This window comes from Oncorhynchus mykiss, chromosome 7, assembly GCF_013265735.2.
Source record: "Oncorhynchus mykiss isolate Arlee chromosome 7, USDA_OmykA_1.1, whole genome shotgun sequence".
Lineage (NCBI taxonomy): Eukaryota > Metazoa > Chordata > Actinopteri > Salmoniformes > Salmonidae > Oncorhynchus > Oncorhynchus mykiss.
Genome location: NC_048571.1, coordinates 90,148,672 through 90,163,051, shown reverse-complemented (window position 1 = coordinate 90,163,051; position 14,380 = coordinate 90,148,672). Strand labels below are relative to the sequence as shown.

Below are 14,380 nucleotides of genomic sequence, written 5' to 3'. Positions count from 1 at the left end.
TGTCAGTCCAAGCAACCATGTCCCGGTCCTGGTCAGCAGTCGGAGACACCTGTCCCCATTGTCTCTTGTAGGTCCTGTAGGGGACAGGAGCTCTAACCAGAGGTCCTGCCATCCATCCGTCCCTAGTCTGTCTCTAGGAGCTGTGTGTCTGTGTGTGTGTGTCTGTGTGTGTGTGTGTGTGTCTGTGTGTGTGTGTGTCTGTGTGTGTGTGTGTCTCTGTCTGTGTGTGTCTCTGTCTGTGTGTGTCTCTGTCTGTGTGTGTCTCTGTCTGTGTGTGTCTCTGTCTGTGTGTGTCTCTGTCTGTGTGTGTCTCTGTCTGTGTGTGTCTCTGTCTGTGTGTGTCTCTGTCTGTGTGTGTCTCTGTCTGTGTGTGTCTCTGTCTGTGTGTGTCTCTGTCTGTGTGTGTCTGTCTGTGTGTGTCTCTGTCTGTGTGTGTGTCTGTCTGTGTGTGTCTGTCTGTGTGTGTCTGTCTGTGTGTGTCTGTCTGTGTGTCTGTGTGAGTTTCTGTCCTCAAACCACGGTGCTGATGCCGCTGTGTTTGGGCTTGGTGGAGGAGGCAGTGGGGGTGGGAGTCAGTGGGTGGTGGTGAGGAGGGGGAGGTGGATGAGAGGAGGAGGGGGCAGACCCAGGGGCAGGGGGGTGGTAGTGGTGGTGGTGGTGGTAGGGTGGAGGGTTCTGGCAGTACTGGGCTCCTTGAAGCAACTGGTTCTGTGTATCTGCCTGGCTCTGGGCCGTCTGGTGCAGGTTGGTGGGGTGCTGGGGGGACAGGGAGGGGGACTTGGCCCTCTTGGTCCCGAACAAAGAGCCCAGGAGGGAAGAGGTGGTGGTGGGGACGGAATGTCCTCTGGAAGGACCATCTCTGTCTCGGGAAGACGTGGCTCTGCGTCTCATGTGGGGACTGGGGTGGCTAATGATGGAGCCCTGTGGACCAGAGAGGACAGTTAGGACACAGACAGAGCAATCAGTCACACTATGAAGTTACTAACAGTGGTTACACCGTGGAACAGACAGTACAGTCAGAACATACTGCAGACTTGGCAACCATTTCTCAGGGCAGACCAGACAATTGGCCAACCACTGATCAACTAACCTGGTCCTGGAGAGATACAGGAATGTGCAGGGTTTCGCTCTATATAGACTCCCCCTTTGTTTTCTACTGTGTTATTGACTTGTTAATTGTTTACTCCATGTGTAACTCTGTGTTGTCTGCTCACACTGCTATGCTTTATCTTGGCCAGGTCGCAGTTGCAAATGAGAACTTGTTCTCAACTAGCCTACCTGGTTAAATAAAGGTGAAATAAAAAATAAATAAAAAAATAAAAAAATACCCCAACACAAATGCCAGCTAATCAAATGGTAATTAAGACCGTGTACGGCTGAATCAGGTTGTGTCAGTGCAGGGCTGGAACAAAAGCTTGCACATCGTGTAGCTCTTTAGGACTAGGATTGTGGAACATATCTTAGCCTCTGTTTTCAGGAACAGAACAGGTGACATTAAACAAGGCTTTTTCAAATGAACCTTCATAGCCATGCTGCATCCAGACCAGGATTCTACAGGATGATGTTATGTTCACACCTGACATTCAAATCAAATCAAATATTATTTGTCAAATACGCCAAACACAACAGGTGCAGGTAGGTAGACCATACGGTGAAATGCTAACTTAAACCCCTTAACCAACAATGCAGGAATAGAGTTAATAAAATATTTATTAAATATACACCACTAGTCAAAACTTTTAGAAAACCTACTCATTCAAAGGTTTTTCTTTAATTTTACTATTTTCTACATTGTAGAATAATAGTGAAGACATCAAAACTATGAAATAACACATATGGAATCATGTAGTAACCCCCAAAAAGTTTTAAACAATTAAAAATATATTTTAAAATTGAGATTCTTCAAATAGCCACCCTTTGCCTTGATGACAGCTTTGCACACTATTGGCATTCTCTCAACCAGCTTCATGAGGTTGTCACCTGGAATGCATTTGAATTAACCGGTGTGCCTTGTTAAAAGTCAATTTGTGGAATTTCTTATCTTAATGCGTTTAGTTAAGCCAATCAGTTGTGTTGTGGCAAGGTAGGGGTGGTATACAGAAGATAGCACTATTTGGTAAAAGACCAAGTCCATATTATGGCAAGAACAGTTTAAATAAGCAAAGAGAAACGACAGTTCATCATTACTTTAAGACATGAAAGTCAGTCAATACGGAACATTTCAAGAACTTTGAAAGTTTCTTCAAGTGCAGTCGCAAAAAACATCCAGCGCTGTGATGAAACTGTCTCTCATGAGGACCGCCACAGGAAAGGAAGACCCAGAGTAAACTCTGCTGTAGAGGATACGTTCATTAGCGTTACCAGCCTCAGAAATTGCAGCTCAAATAAATGCTCCACGGAGTTCAAGTTTTTATTTTATTTTTAACCTTTATTTAACTAGGCAAATTCTTATTTACAATGACGGCCTACCAAAAGGCCTCCTGCGGGGACGGGGGCTGGGGATATACGTGTTTTATATACACTACCATTCAAAAGTTTCGGGTCACTAAAGAAATGTTCTTGTTTTCCATGAAAAAAAAAAGTTGTAAAATGAATAGAAAATATAGTCAAGACGTTGACAAGGTTATAAATGATGATTTTTAATTGAAATAATAATTGTCTCCTTCAAACTTGTATTTGGGACAAATCATTCACTAAACCTCAACTAAATCTTGCAATAAATCATGTGGAAATTGAGATGACTAAACTGCTTAGAGTAACCCAAGGTCTCCTGAGTGGCGCAGTGGTCTAAAGCACTGCATCTCAGTGCAAGAGGAGCCACTACAGTCCCTGGTTCGATTCCAGGCTGGAACACATCCAGTCGTAATGGGAGTCCCATAGGGCAGCGTCGTCAATACGAATTTGTTCTTAACTGACAGAAGAGAAGTATGTCCATAATAAAGCGTTGCTCAACCTTCGTAACAGCACTATCAACAAGGCAGGTCCTACAAGCCCTAGTTTCTACCATCTTAACAGCACTATCAACAAGGCAGGTCCTACAGGCCCTAGTTTCTACCTTCTTAACAACACTATCAACAAGGCAGGTCCTACAAGCCCTAGTTTCTACCATCTTAACAGCACTATCAACAAGGCAGGTCCTACAGGTCCTAGTTTCTACCTTCTTAACAACACTATCAACAAGGCAGGTCCTACAGGCTCTAGTTTCTACCTTCTTAACAGCACTATCAACAAGGCAGGTCCTACAGGCCCTAGTTTCTACCTTCGTAACAGCACTATCAACAAGGCAGGTCCTACAGGCCCTAGTTTCTACCTTCTTAACAACACTATCAACAAGGCAGGTCCTACAAGCCCTAGTTTCTACCATCTTAACAGCACTATCAACAAGGCAGGTCCTACAGGTCCTAGTTTCTACCTTCTTAACAACACTATCAACAAGGCAGGTCCTACAAGCCCTAGTTTCTACCTTCTTAACAGCACTATCAACAAGGCAGGTCCTACAAGCCCTAGTTTCTACCATCTTAACAGCACTATCAACAAGGCAGGTCCTACAAGCCCTAGTTTCTACCATCTTAACAGCACTATCAACAAGGCAGGTCCTACAGGCCCTAGTTTCTACCATCTTAACAGCACTATCAACAAGGCAGGTCCTACAAGCCCTAGTTTCTACCATCTTAACAGCACTATCAACAAGGCAGGTCCTACAGGCCCTAGTTTCTACCATCTTAACAGCACTATCAACAAGGCAGGTCCTACAAGCCCTAGTTTCTACCATCTTAACAGCACTATCAACAAGGCAGGTCCTACAGGCCCTAGTTTCTACCATCTTAACAGCACTATCAACAAGGCAGGTCCTACAGGCCCTAGTTTCTACCATCTTAACAGCACTATCAACAAGGCAGGTCCTACAGGCCCTAGTTTCTACCTTCTTAACAGCACTATCAACAAGGCAGGTCCTACAAGCCCTAGTTTCTACCATCTTAACAGCACTATCAACAAGGCAGGTCCTACAGGCCCTAGTTTCTACCTTCTTAACAGCACTATCAACAAGGCAGGTCCTACAAGCCCTAGTTTCTACCATCTTAACAGCACTATCAACAAGGCAGGTCCTACAGGCCCTAGTTTCTACCTTCTTAACAGCACTATCAACAAGGCAGGTCCTACAGGCCCTAGTTTCTACCATCTTAACAGCACTATCAACAAGGCAGGTCCTACAGGCCCTAGTTTCTACCATCTTAACAGCACTATCAACAAGGCAGGTCCTACAGGCCCTAGTTTCTACCTTCTTAACAGCACTATCAACAAGGCAGGTCCTACAGGCCCTAGTTTCTACCATCTTAACAGCACTATCAACAAGGCAGGTCCTACAGGCCCTAGTTTCTACCATCTTAACAGCACTATCAACAAGGCAGGTCCCACAGGCCCTAGGTTCTACCTTATTAACAACACTATCAACAAGGCAGGTCCTAGTTTCTACCTTCGTAACAGCACTATCAACAAGGCAGGTCCTACAGGTCCTAGTTTCTACCTTCTTAACAGCACTATCAACAAGGCAGGTCCTCCAGGCCGTAGTTTCTACCTTCGTAACAACACTATCAACAAGGTAGGTCCTACAGGCCCTAGTTTCTACCTTCTTAACAGCACTATCAACAAGGCAGGTCCTAGTTTCTACCTTCGTAACAGCACTATCAACAAGGCAGGTCCCACAGGTCCTAGTTTCTACCTTCTTAACAGCACTATCAACAAGGCAGGTCCTCCAGGCCGTAGTTTCTACCTTCATAACAACACTATCAACAAGGCAGGTCCTACAGGCCCTAGTTTCTACCTTCTTAACAGCACTATCAACAAGGCAGGTCCTAGTTTCTACCTTCGTAACAGCACTATCAACAAGGCAGGTCCTACAGGTCCTAGTTTCTACCTTCTTAACAACACTATCAATAAGGCAGGTCCTACAGGCCCTAGTTTCTACCTTCGTAACAGCACTATCAACAAGGCAGGTTCTACAGGCCCTAGTTTCTACCTTCGTAACAGCACTATCAACAAGGCAGGTCCTACAGGCCCTAGTTTCTACCTTCTTAACAACACTATCAACAAGGCAGGTCCTACAGGCCCTAGTTCCTACCTTCTTAACAACACTATCAACAAGGCAGGTCTTGGTTCTACCTTCGTAACAGCACTATCAACAAGGCAAGTCCTACAGGCCCTAGTTTCTACCTTCTTAACAGCACTATGAACAAGGCAGGTTCTACAGGCCCTAGTTTCTACCTTCGTAACAGCACTGTCAACAAGGCAGGTCCTACAGGCCCTAGTTTCTACCTTCTTAACAACACTATCAACAGGGCAGGTTCTACAGGCCCTAGTTTCTACCTTCGTAACAGCACTATCAACAAGGCAGGTCCTACAGGCCCTAGTTTCTACCTTTGTAACAGCACTATTAACAGGGCAGGTCCTACAGGCCCTAGTTTCTACCTTCTTAACAGCACTATCAACAAGGCAGGTCCTACAGGCCCTAGTTTCTACCTTAACAACACTATCAACAGGGCAGGTCCTACAGGCCCTAGTTTCTACCTTTGTAACAGCACTATTAACAGGGCAGGTCCTACAGGCCCTAGTTTCTACCTTCGTAACAGCACTATCAACAGGTCAGGTCCTACAGGCCCTAGTTTCTACCTTCGTAACAGCACTGTCAACAAGGCAGGTCCTACAGGCCCTAGTTTCTACCTTCGTAACAGCACTGTCAACAGGTCAGGTCCTACAGGCCCTAGTTTCTACCTTCGTAACAGCACTATCAACAGGGCAGGTCCTACAGGTCCTAGGTTTGTCCCACCTTGACTTCTGTTCAGTCGCGTGGTCAGGCGCCACAAAAAAAGGACTTTGCAGAAAATTGCAATTGATTCAGAACAGGGCAGCACGGCTGGCCCTTGGATGTACACAAAGAGCTAACATTAATAATATGCATGTCAATCTCTCATGGCTCAAAGTGGAGGAGAGATTGACTTTATCACTACTTGTATTTGTGAGAGGTATTGACATGTGGAATGCAACGAGCTGTATGTTTGAACTTCTGGCGCACAGCTCTGACACCCACGCATACTCCACAAGACATGCCACCAGAGGTCTCTTCACAGTCCCCAAGTCCAGAACAGACTATGGGAGGCGCACAGTGCTACATAGAGCCATGACTACATGGAACTCTATTCCACATCAAGTAACTGATGTAAGCAGTAAAATTTGGTTTAAAAAACACCTTATGGAACAGTGGGGATTGTGAAGCAACATAAAAATAGTCACAGACACGTGCATAAACATACACACTATACAAACACATACACATTAATTTAATACTGTAGATATGTGGTAGAGGAGGAGTAGGGGCCTGAGGGCACACCGTGTGTTTTGAAATCAAATCAATCAAAATGTAACAAGGTTATATACAGGGGGGTACCGGTACCGAATCAATGTGTGGGGGTACAGGTTAGCCAAGGTAATTTGTAAGGTGACTATGCATAGATAATAAACAGCTAGTAGCAGCAGTGTAAATTTAAAGAGGGGGGGAAGTCAAAGTAAATAGTCTGGGTGGCCATTTGACTAGATGTTCAGGAGTCATATGGCTTGGGTGTAGAAGCTGTTAAGGAGCCTTTTGATCCTAGACTTGCCGTGCGGCAGCAGGGAGAACACAGTCTATGACTTGGGTGACTGGAGTCTGACAATTGTTTGGGCCTTCCTCTGACATCGCCTAGAATATAGGTCCTGGATGGCAGGAAGCTTGGCCCCAGTGTTGTACTGGGCCGTATGCACTACCCTCTGTAGCACCTTACGCTCAGATGCCGAGCAGTTGCCATACCAGGCGGTGATGCAACCGGTCAAGATGCTCTTGATGGTGCAGCTGTAGAACTTTTTGAGGATCTAGGGACCAATGCCAAATCTTTTCAGTCTCCTGAGGGGGATAAGGTGTTGTCGTGCCCTCTTCACAACTGTCTGTGGGTGTTTGGACCGTGATAGCTGGTTGGTGATGTGGACACCAAGGAACTTGAAACTCTCGACCCGCTCCACTTCAGTCCCTTCGATGTTATTGGGGGCTTGTGCGACCCTTCTTTTCCTATACTCCATGATTAGCTTCTTTGGCTTGGTTGTTGTCCTGTCACTACACTGCCAGGTCTCTGACCTCCTCCCTATAGGCTGTCTCATCGTTGTCGCTGATCAGGCCTACCACTGTTGTGTCGTCGGCAAACGTAATGATGGTGTCGAGATGTGCTTGGCCATGCAGTCGTGGGTGAACATGGAGTACAAGAGGGGACTAAGCATGCACCCCTGAGGGGCCCCAATGTTGAGGATCAACATGGCAGATGTGTTGTTGTCTACCCTTACTACCTGTGGGCAGCCCGTCAGGAAGTCCAGGATCCAGTTGCAGAGGGAGGTGTTTAGTCCCAGGGTCCTTAGCTTAGTGATGAGCTTTGTGGGCACTATGGTGTTGAACGCTGAGCTGTAGTCAATTAACCACATTCTGACATAGGTGTTCCTTTTGTCCAGGTGGGAAGGGCAGTGTGGAGTGCTATTGAGATTGTGGCATCTGTGGATCTGTTGGACCGTGCTTCTACACCTGCATTACTTGCTGTTTGGGGTTTTAGGCTGGGTTTCTGTACAGCACTTTGAGATATCAGCTGATGTACGAAGGGCTATATAAATAAATTTGATTTGATTTGATGGGGCGGTATGCAAATTGGAGTGGGTCTAGGGTTTCTGGCATGATGATGTTGATGTGAGCCATAACCAGCCTTAAAAAGCACTTCATGGCTACAGACGTGAGTGCTACGGGGCGGTAATCATTTAGGCAGGTTACCTTTGCTTTCTTGGTTCACAGGGACTATGGTGGTCTGTTTGAAACATGTAGGTATTCCAGACTCGATCAGGGAGAGGTTAAAAATGTCAGTGAAGACACTTGCCAGTTGGTCGCGCATGCTTTGAGTACAGGTCCTGGTAATCCGTCTGTCCCCGCGGCTTTGTGAATGTCAACCTGTTTAAATGTCTTGCTCACATAGAGCGTGATCACACAGTCATCCGGAACAGCTGGTACTTTCATGCCTTCTTCAGTTTTGCTTGCCTCGAAGCGAGCATAAATGACATTTAGCTCATCTGGTAGGTTTGCGTCACAAGGCAGCTCGCGGCTGGGTTTCCCTTTGTAGCCCATAATAGTTTTCAAGCCCTGCCACATCCGACGAGCGTCAGAGCCGGTGTGGTAGGATTCAATCTTAGTCCTGTATTGATGCTTTGAATGTTTGATGGTTCGTCTGAGGGCATAGAGGGATTTCTTATGAGCATCCGGATTAGTGTCCTGCTCCTTGAACGGCAGCTCTAGCCTTTAGCTCGATGCGGATTTTGCCTGTAATCCTTGGCTAGTGGTTGGGAAATGTACGTACGGTCACTGTGGGGACGACGTCGTCGATGCACTTATTGATGAAGCCGGTGACTGAGATGGTGTACTCCTCAATGACATTGGAGGAATCCCGGAACATATTCCAGTCTGAGCTAGCAAATCAGTCCTGTAGCGTAGCATCTGACCACTTCCGTAATAAGCGAGTCACTCGTATATCCTGCTTTAGTTGTTGCTTGTAAACTGGAATAGAATTATGGTCAAATTTGCCAAATGGAGGAAGATGGAGAGCTTTGTATTTGTCTCTGTGTGTTTTGTAAAGGTGGTCTAGAGTTTTTTCCTCTGATTGCACATGCAATGGTAAAATGAGGTAAAAATGGATTTAAGCCTGAATTAAAGTCCCCGGCTGCTTCTGGATGAGCATTTTCTTATTTGCTTATGGCCTTATACAGCTCGTGGTGGTAAATAGACAGCTACGAATAATACAGATTAATAATGCTCTCTTGGTAGATAGTGTGGTCTACAGCTTATCATGAGGTATTCTACCTCAGGTGAGCAATAACTCAAGACTAATTAAATATTAGTCATAGTGCACAAGCAGCTATTGACAAATAGACACACCCCCCCTCCCCGCCCTTCGTCTTACGTAGCTGCTCTGTCCTTCCGAAACATGGAGAAGGCAGTCAGCTCTATATTATCCGTGTCGTCGTTCAACCAAGTTTCGGTGAAACATAAGTAATTGCAGTTTTTAATGTCCCGTTGGTAGGATAGCCCTAATTGCAGATCGTCCACTTTGTTTTCCAATGATTGCACGTTGGCCAATAATATGGAGGGAAGTGGTGGTTTACCTACTCATCAGCAAATTCTTACAAGACACCTCTTCCCCCTTTTCTTCCGTCTTTTCTTCACTCTGATGACGGGAATTTGGTTATTTTCTTGACAAGGCAGTATATCCTTCACGTCAGACTCATTTGTCCAGTTCGAGGTAAGTAATCACTGTTCTGATGTCCAGAAGCTATTTTCGGTCATAAGATACGGTAGCTGTAATGGCCGTTGTTGGTGGAAGAAGGTGAGGACCAAAGTGCAGCGTGGTATGTGTCCATATTTATTAAAATAAACACGGAAATAACAAAAATACCAAAGAGAAACGAACAAAAACAGTTCTGGCTGGTGCAGACACACAACAGAAAATAATCACCCATGAAACACAAGAGAAAACAGGCTCCCTAAATATGGTTCTCAATCAGGGACAGCGTTTGACAGCTGCCTCTGATTGAGAACCATACCGGGCCAAACACAGAAATAGCAAATCACAGAAAAACTAACATAGACAACCCACCCAACTCACGCCCTGACCATACTAGAACAAAGACATAACAAAAGAACTAAGGTCAGAACGTGACAGTACCCCCCCCCCCCCCCCCCTCCCAAAGGTGCGGAACCTGAACCTATAGGGGAGGGTCTGGGTGGGTGTCTGTCCGCGGTGGCGGCTCTGGCGCGGGACGTGGACCCCACTCCACCATAGTCCTTGTCCGCCTCTTAGCCCACCTCCGTGGCCTCTTTAGAGCGGCGACCCTCGCCGCCGACCTCGGACTGGGGACCCTAGCCACGGGTCCCGAATGGACGGGAGACTCCAGGCAGCACCGGGCGGGAGACTCCGGCAGCTCCGGAGGGAAGGGCAATTCCGGCAGCGCCGGCGTGACGGGTGGCTCCAGCAGGTCAGGACAGACGGGCGGCTCCGGCAGCTCAGGACAGACGGGCGGCTCCGGCAGCTCAGGACAGACGGGCGGCTCCGGCAGCTCAGGACAGACGGGCGGCTCCGGCAGCTCAGGACAGACGGGCGGCTCCGGCAGCTCAGGACAGACGGGCGGCTCCGGCAGCTCAGGACAGACGGGCGGCTCCGGCAGCTCAGGACAGACGGGCAGCTCCGTCTTTGAATTAACCGGTGTGCCTTGTTAAAAGTCAATTTGTGGAATTTCTTATCTTAATGCGTTTAGTTAAGCCAATCAGTTGTGTTGTGACAAGGTAGGGGTGGTATACAGAAGATAGCACTATTTGGTAAAAGACCAAGTCCATATTATGGCAAGAACAGTTTAAATAAGCAAAGAGAAACGACAGTTCATCATTACTTTAAGACATGAAAGTCAGTCAATACGGAACATTTCAAGAACTTTGAAAGTTTCTTCAAGTGCAGTCGCAAAAACCATCAAGCGCTATGATGAAACTGTCTCTCATGAGGACCACCACAGGAAAGGAAGACCCAGAGTAAACTCTGCTGTAGAGGATACGTTCATTAGCGTTACCAGCCTCAGAAATTGCAGCTCAAATAAAACGTTTTTATTTTATTTTTAACCTTTATTTAACTAGGCAAATTCTTATTTACAATGACGGCCTACCAAAAGGCCTCCTGCGGGGACGGGGGATATACGTGTTTTATATACACTACCATTCAAAAGTTTTGGGTCACTAAGAAACTTGTTTTCCATGAAAAAAAAAAGTTGTAAAATGAATAGAAAATATAGTCAAGACGTTGACAAGGTTATAAATTATGATTTTTAATTGAAATAATAATTGTCTCCTTCAAACTTGTATTTGGGACAAATCATTCACTAAACCTCAACTAAATCTTGTAATAAATCATGTGGAAATTGAGATGACTAAACTGCTTAGAGTAACCCAAGGTCTCCTGAGTGGCGCAGTGGTCTAAAGCACTGCATCTCAGTGCAAGAGGAGCCACTACAGTCCCTGGTTCGATTCCAGGCTGGAACACATCCAGTCGTAATGGGAGTCCCATAGGGCAGCGTCGTCAATACGAATTTGTTCTTAACTGACAGAAGAGAAGTATGTCCATAATAAAGCGTTGCTCAACCTTCGTAACAGCACTATCAACAAGGCAGGTCCTACAAGCCCTAGTTTCTACCATCTTAACAGCACTATCAACAAGGCAGGTCCTACAGGCCCTAGTTTCTACCATCTTAACAGCACTATCAACAAGGCAGGTCCTACAGGCCCTAGTTTCTACCATCTTAACAGCACTATCAACAAGGCAGGTCCCACAGGCCCTAGGTTCTACCTTATTAACAACACTATCAACAAGGCAGGTCCTAGTTTCTACCTTCGTAACAGCACTATCAACAAGGCAGGTCCTACAGGTCCTAGTTTCTACCTTCTTAACAGCACTATCAACAAGGCAGGTCCTACAGGCCCTAGTTCCTACCTTCTTAACAACACTATCAACAAGGCAGGTCTTGGTTCTACCTTCGTAACAGCACTATCAACAAGGCAAGTCCTACAGGCCCTAGTTTCTACCTTCTTAACAGCACTATCAATGAGGCAGGCCCTACAGGGCCTAGTCTCTACCTTCTTAACAACACTATCAACAAGGCAGGTCCTACAGGCCCTAGTTCCTACCTTCTTAACAACACTATCAACAAGGCAGGTCTTGGTTCTACCTTCGTAACAGCACTATCAACAAGGCAAGTCCTACAGGCCCTAGTTTCTACCTTCTTAACAGCACTATCAATGAGGCAGGCCCTACAGGGCCTAGTCTCTACCTTCTTAACAACACTATCAACAAGGCAGGTCCTACAGGCCCTAGTTCCTACCTTCTTAACAACACTATCAACAAGGCAGGTCTTGGTTCTACCTTCGTAACAGCACTATCAACAAGGCAAGTCCTACAGGCCCTAGTTTCTACCTTCTTAACAGCACTATCAATGAGGCAGGCCCTACAGGGCCTAGTCTCTACCTTCTTAACAACACTATCAACAAGGCAGGTCCTACAGGCCCTAGTTTCTACCTTCTTAACAACACTTTCAACAAGGCAGGTCCTATAGGCCCTAGTTTCTACCTTCTTAACTGCACTATCAACAAGGTAGGTCCTACAGGTCCTAGTTTCTACCTTCTTAACAACACTATCAACAAGGCAGGTCCTACAGGCCCTAGTTTCTACCTTTGTAACAGCACTATTAACAGGGCAGGTCCTACAGGCCCTAGTTTCTACCTTCTTAACAGTACTATCAACAAGGCAGGTCCTACAGGCCCTAGTTTCTACCTTAACAACACTATCAACAGGGCAGGTCCTACAGGCCCTAGTTTCTACCTTTGTAACAGCACTATTAACAGGGCAGGTCCTACAGGCCCTAGTTTTTACCTTCGTAACAGCACTATCAACAGGTCAGGTCCTACAGGCCCTAGTTTCTACCTTCGTAACAGCACTATCAACAAGGCAGGTCCTACAGGTACTAGTTTCTACCTTCTTAACAACACTATCAACAAGGCAGGTCCTACAGGCCCTAGTTTCTACCTCCGTAACAGCACTATCAACAGGGCAGGTCCTACAGGCCCTAGTTTCTACCTTCGTAACAGCACTATCAACAGGGCAGGTCCTACAGGCCCTAGTTTCTACCTTCTTAACAGCACTGTCAACAGGTCAGGTCCTACAGGCCCTAGTTTCTACCTTCGTAACAGCACTATCAACAGGGCAGGTCCTACAGGTCCTAGGTTTGTCCCACCTTGACTTCTGTTCAGTCGCGTGGTCAGGCGCCACAAAAAAAGGACTTAGGAAAATTGCAATTGATTCAGAACAGGGCAGCACGGCTGGCCCTTGGATGTACACAAAGAGCTAACAATAATATGCATGTCAATCTCTCATGGCTCAAAGTGGAGGAGAGATTGACTTTATCACTACTTGTATTTGTGAGAGGTATTGACATGTGGAATGCAACGAGCTGTATGTTTGAACTTCTGGCGCACAGCTCTGACACCCACGCATACTCCACAAGACATGCCACCAGAGGTCTCTTCACAGTCCCCAAGTCCAGAACAGACTATGGGAGGCGCACAGTGCTACATAGAGCCATGACTACATGGAACTCTATTCCACATCAAGTAACTGATGTAAGCAGTAAAATTTGGTTTAAAAAACACCTTATGGAACAGTGGGGATTGTGAAGCAACATAAAAATAGTCACAGACACGTGCATAAACATACACACTATACAAACACATACACATTAATTTAATACTGTAGATATGTGGTAGAGGAGGAGTAGGGGCCTGAGGGCACACCGTGTGTTTTGAAATCAAATCAATCAAAATGTAACAAGGTTATATACAGGGGGGTACCGGTACCGAATCAATGTGTGGGGGTACAGGTTAGCCAAGGTAATTTGTAAGGTGACTATGCATAGATAATAAACAGCTAGTAGCAGCAGTGTAAATTTAAAGAGGGGGGGAAGTCAAAGTAAATAGTCTGGGTGGCCATTTGACTAGATGTTCAGGAGTCATATGGCTTGGGTGTAGAAGCTGTTAAGGAGCCTTTTGATCCTAGACTTGCCGTGCGGCAGCAGGGAGAACACAGTCTATGACTTGGGTGACTGGAGTCTGACAATTGTTTGGGCCTTCCTCTGACATCGCCTAGAATATAGGTCCTGGATGGCAGGAAGCTTGGCCCCAGTGTTGTACTGGGCCGTATGCACTACCCTCTGTAGCACCTTACGCTCAGATGCCGAGCAGTTGCCATACCAGGCGGTGATTCAACCGGTCAAGATGCTCTTGATGGTGCAGCTGTAGAACTTTTTGAGGATCTAGGGACCAATGCCAAATCTTTTCAGTCTCCTGAGGGGGATAAGGTGTTGTCGTGCCCTCTTCACAACTGTCTGTGGGTGTTTGGACCATGATAGCTGGTTGGTGATGTGGACACCAAGGAACTTGAAACTCTCGACCCGCTCCACTTCAGTCCCTTCGATGTTATTGGGGGCTTGTGCGACCCTTCTTTTCCTATACTCCATGATCAGCTTCTTTGGCTTGGTTGTTGTCCTGTCACTACACTGCCAGGTCTCTGACCTCCTCCCTATAGGCTGTCTCATCGTTGTCGCTGATCAGGCCTACCACTGTTGTGTCGTCGGCAAACGTAATGATGGTGTCGAGATGTGCTTGGCCATGCAGTCGTGGGTGAACATGGAGTACAAGAGGGGACTAAGCATGCACCCCTGAGGGGCCCCAATGTTG

General features: G+C 46.4%; 1 protein-coding gene across 1 annotated transcript in view; it reads right to left on the bottom strand.

Annotated features, from left to right (window-relative positions):
• Positions 1 to 403: 403 nt before the first annotated feature.
• Positions 404 to 14,380, bottom strand: part of iqsec1b (IQ motif and Sec7 domain ArfGEF 1b) — a 66,627-nt gene continuing 52,650 nt past the window's right edge. The window contains exon 12 of the mRNA XM_036984364.1: positions 404 to 921. Within this exon, the coding sequence (XP_036840259.1) occupies positions 511 to 921 (411 nt within the window). The 3' untranslated portion in view covers positions 404 to 510. The remainder of the gene's footprint in view (positions 922 to 14,380) is intronic.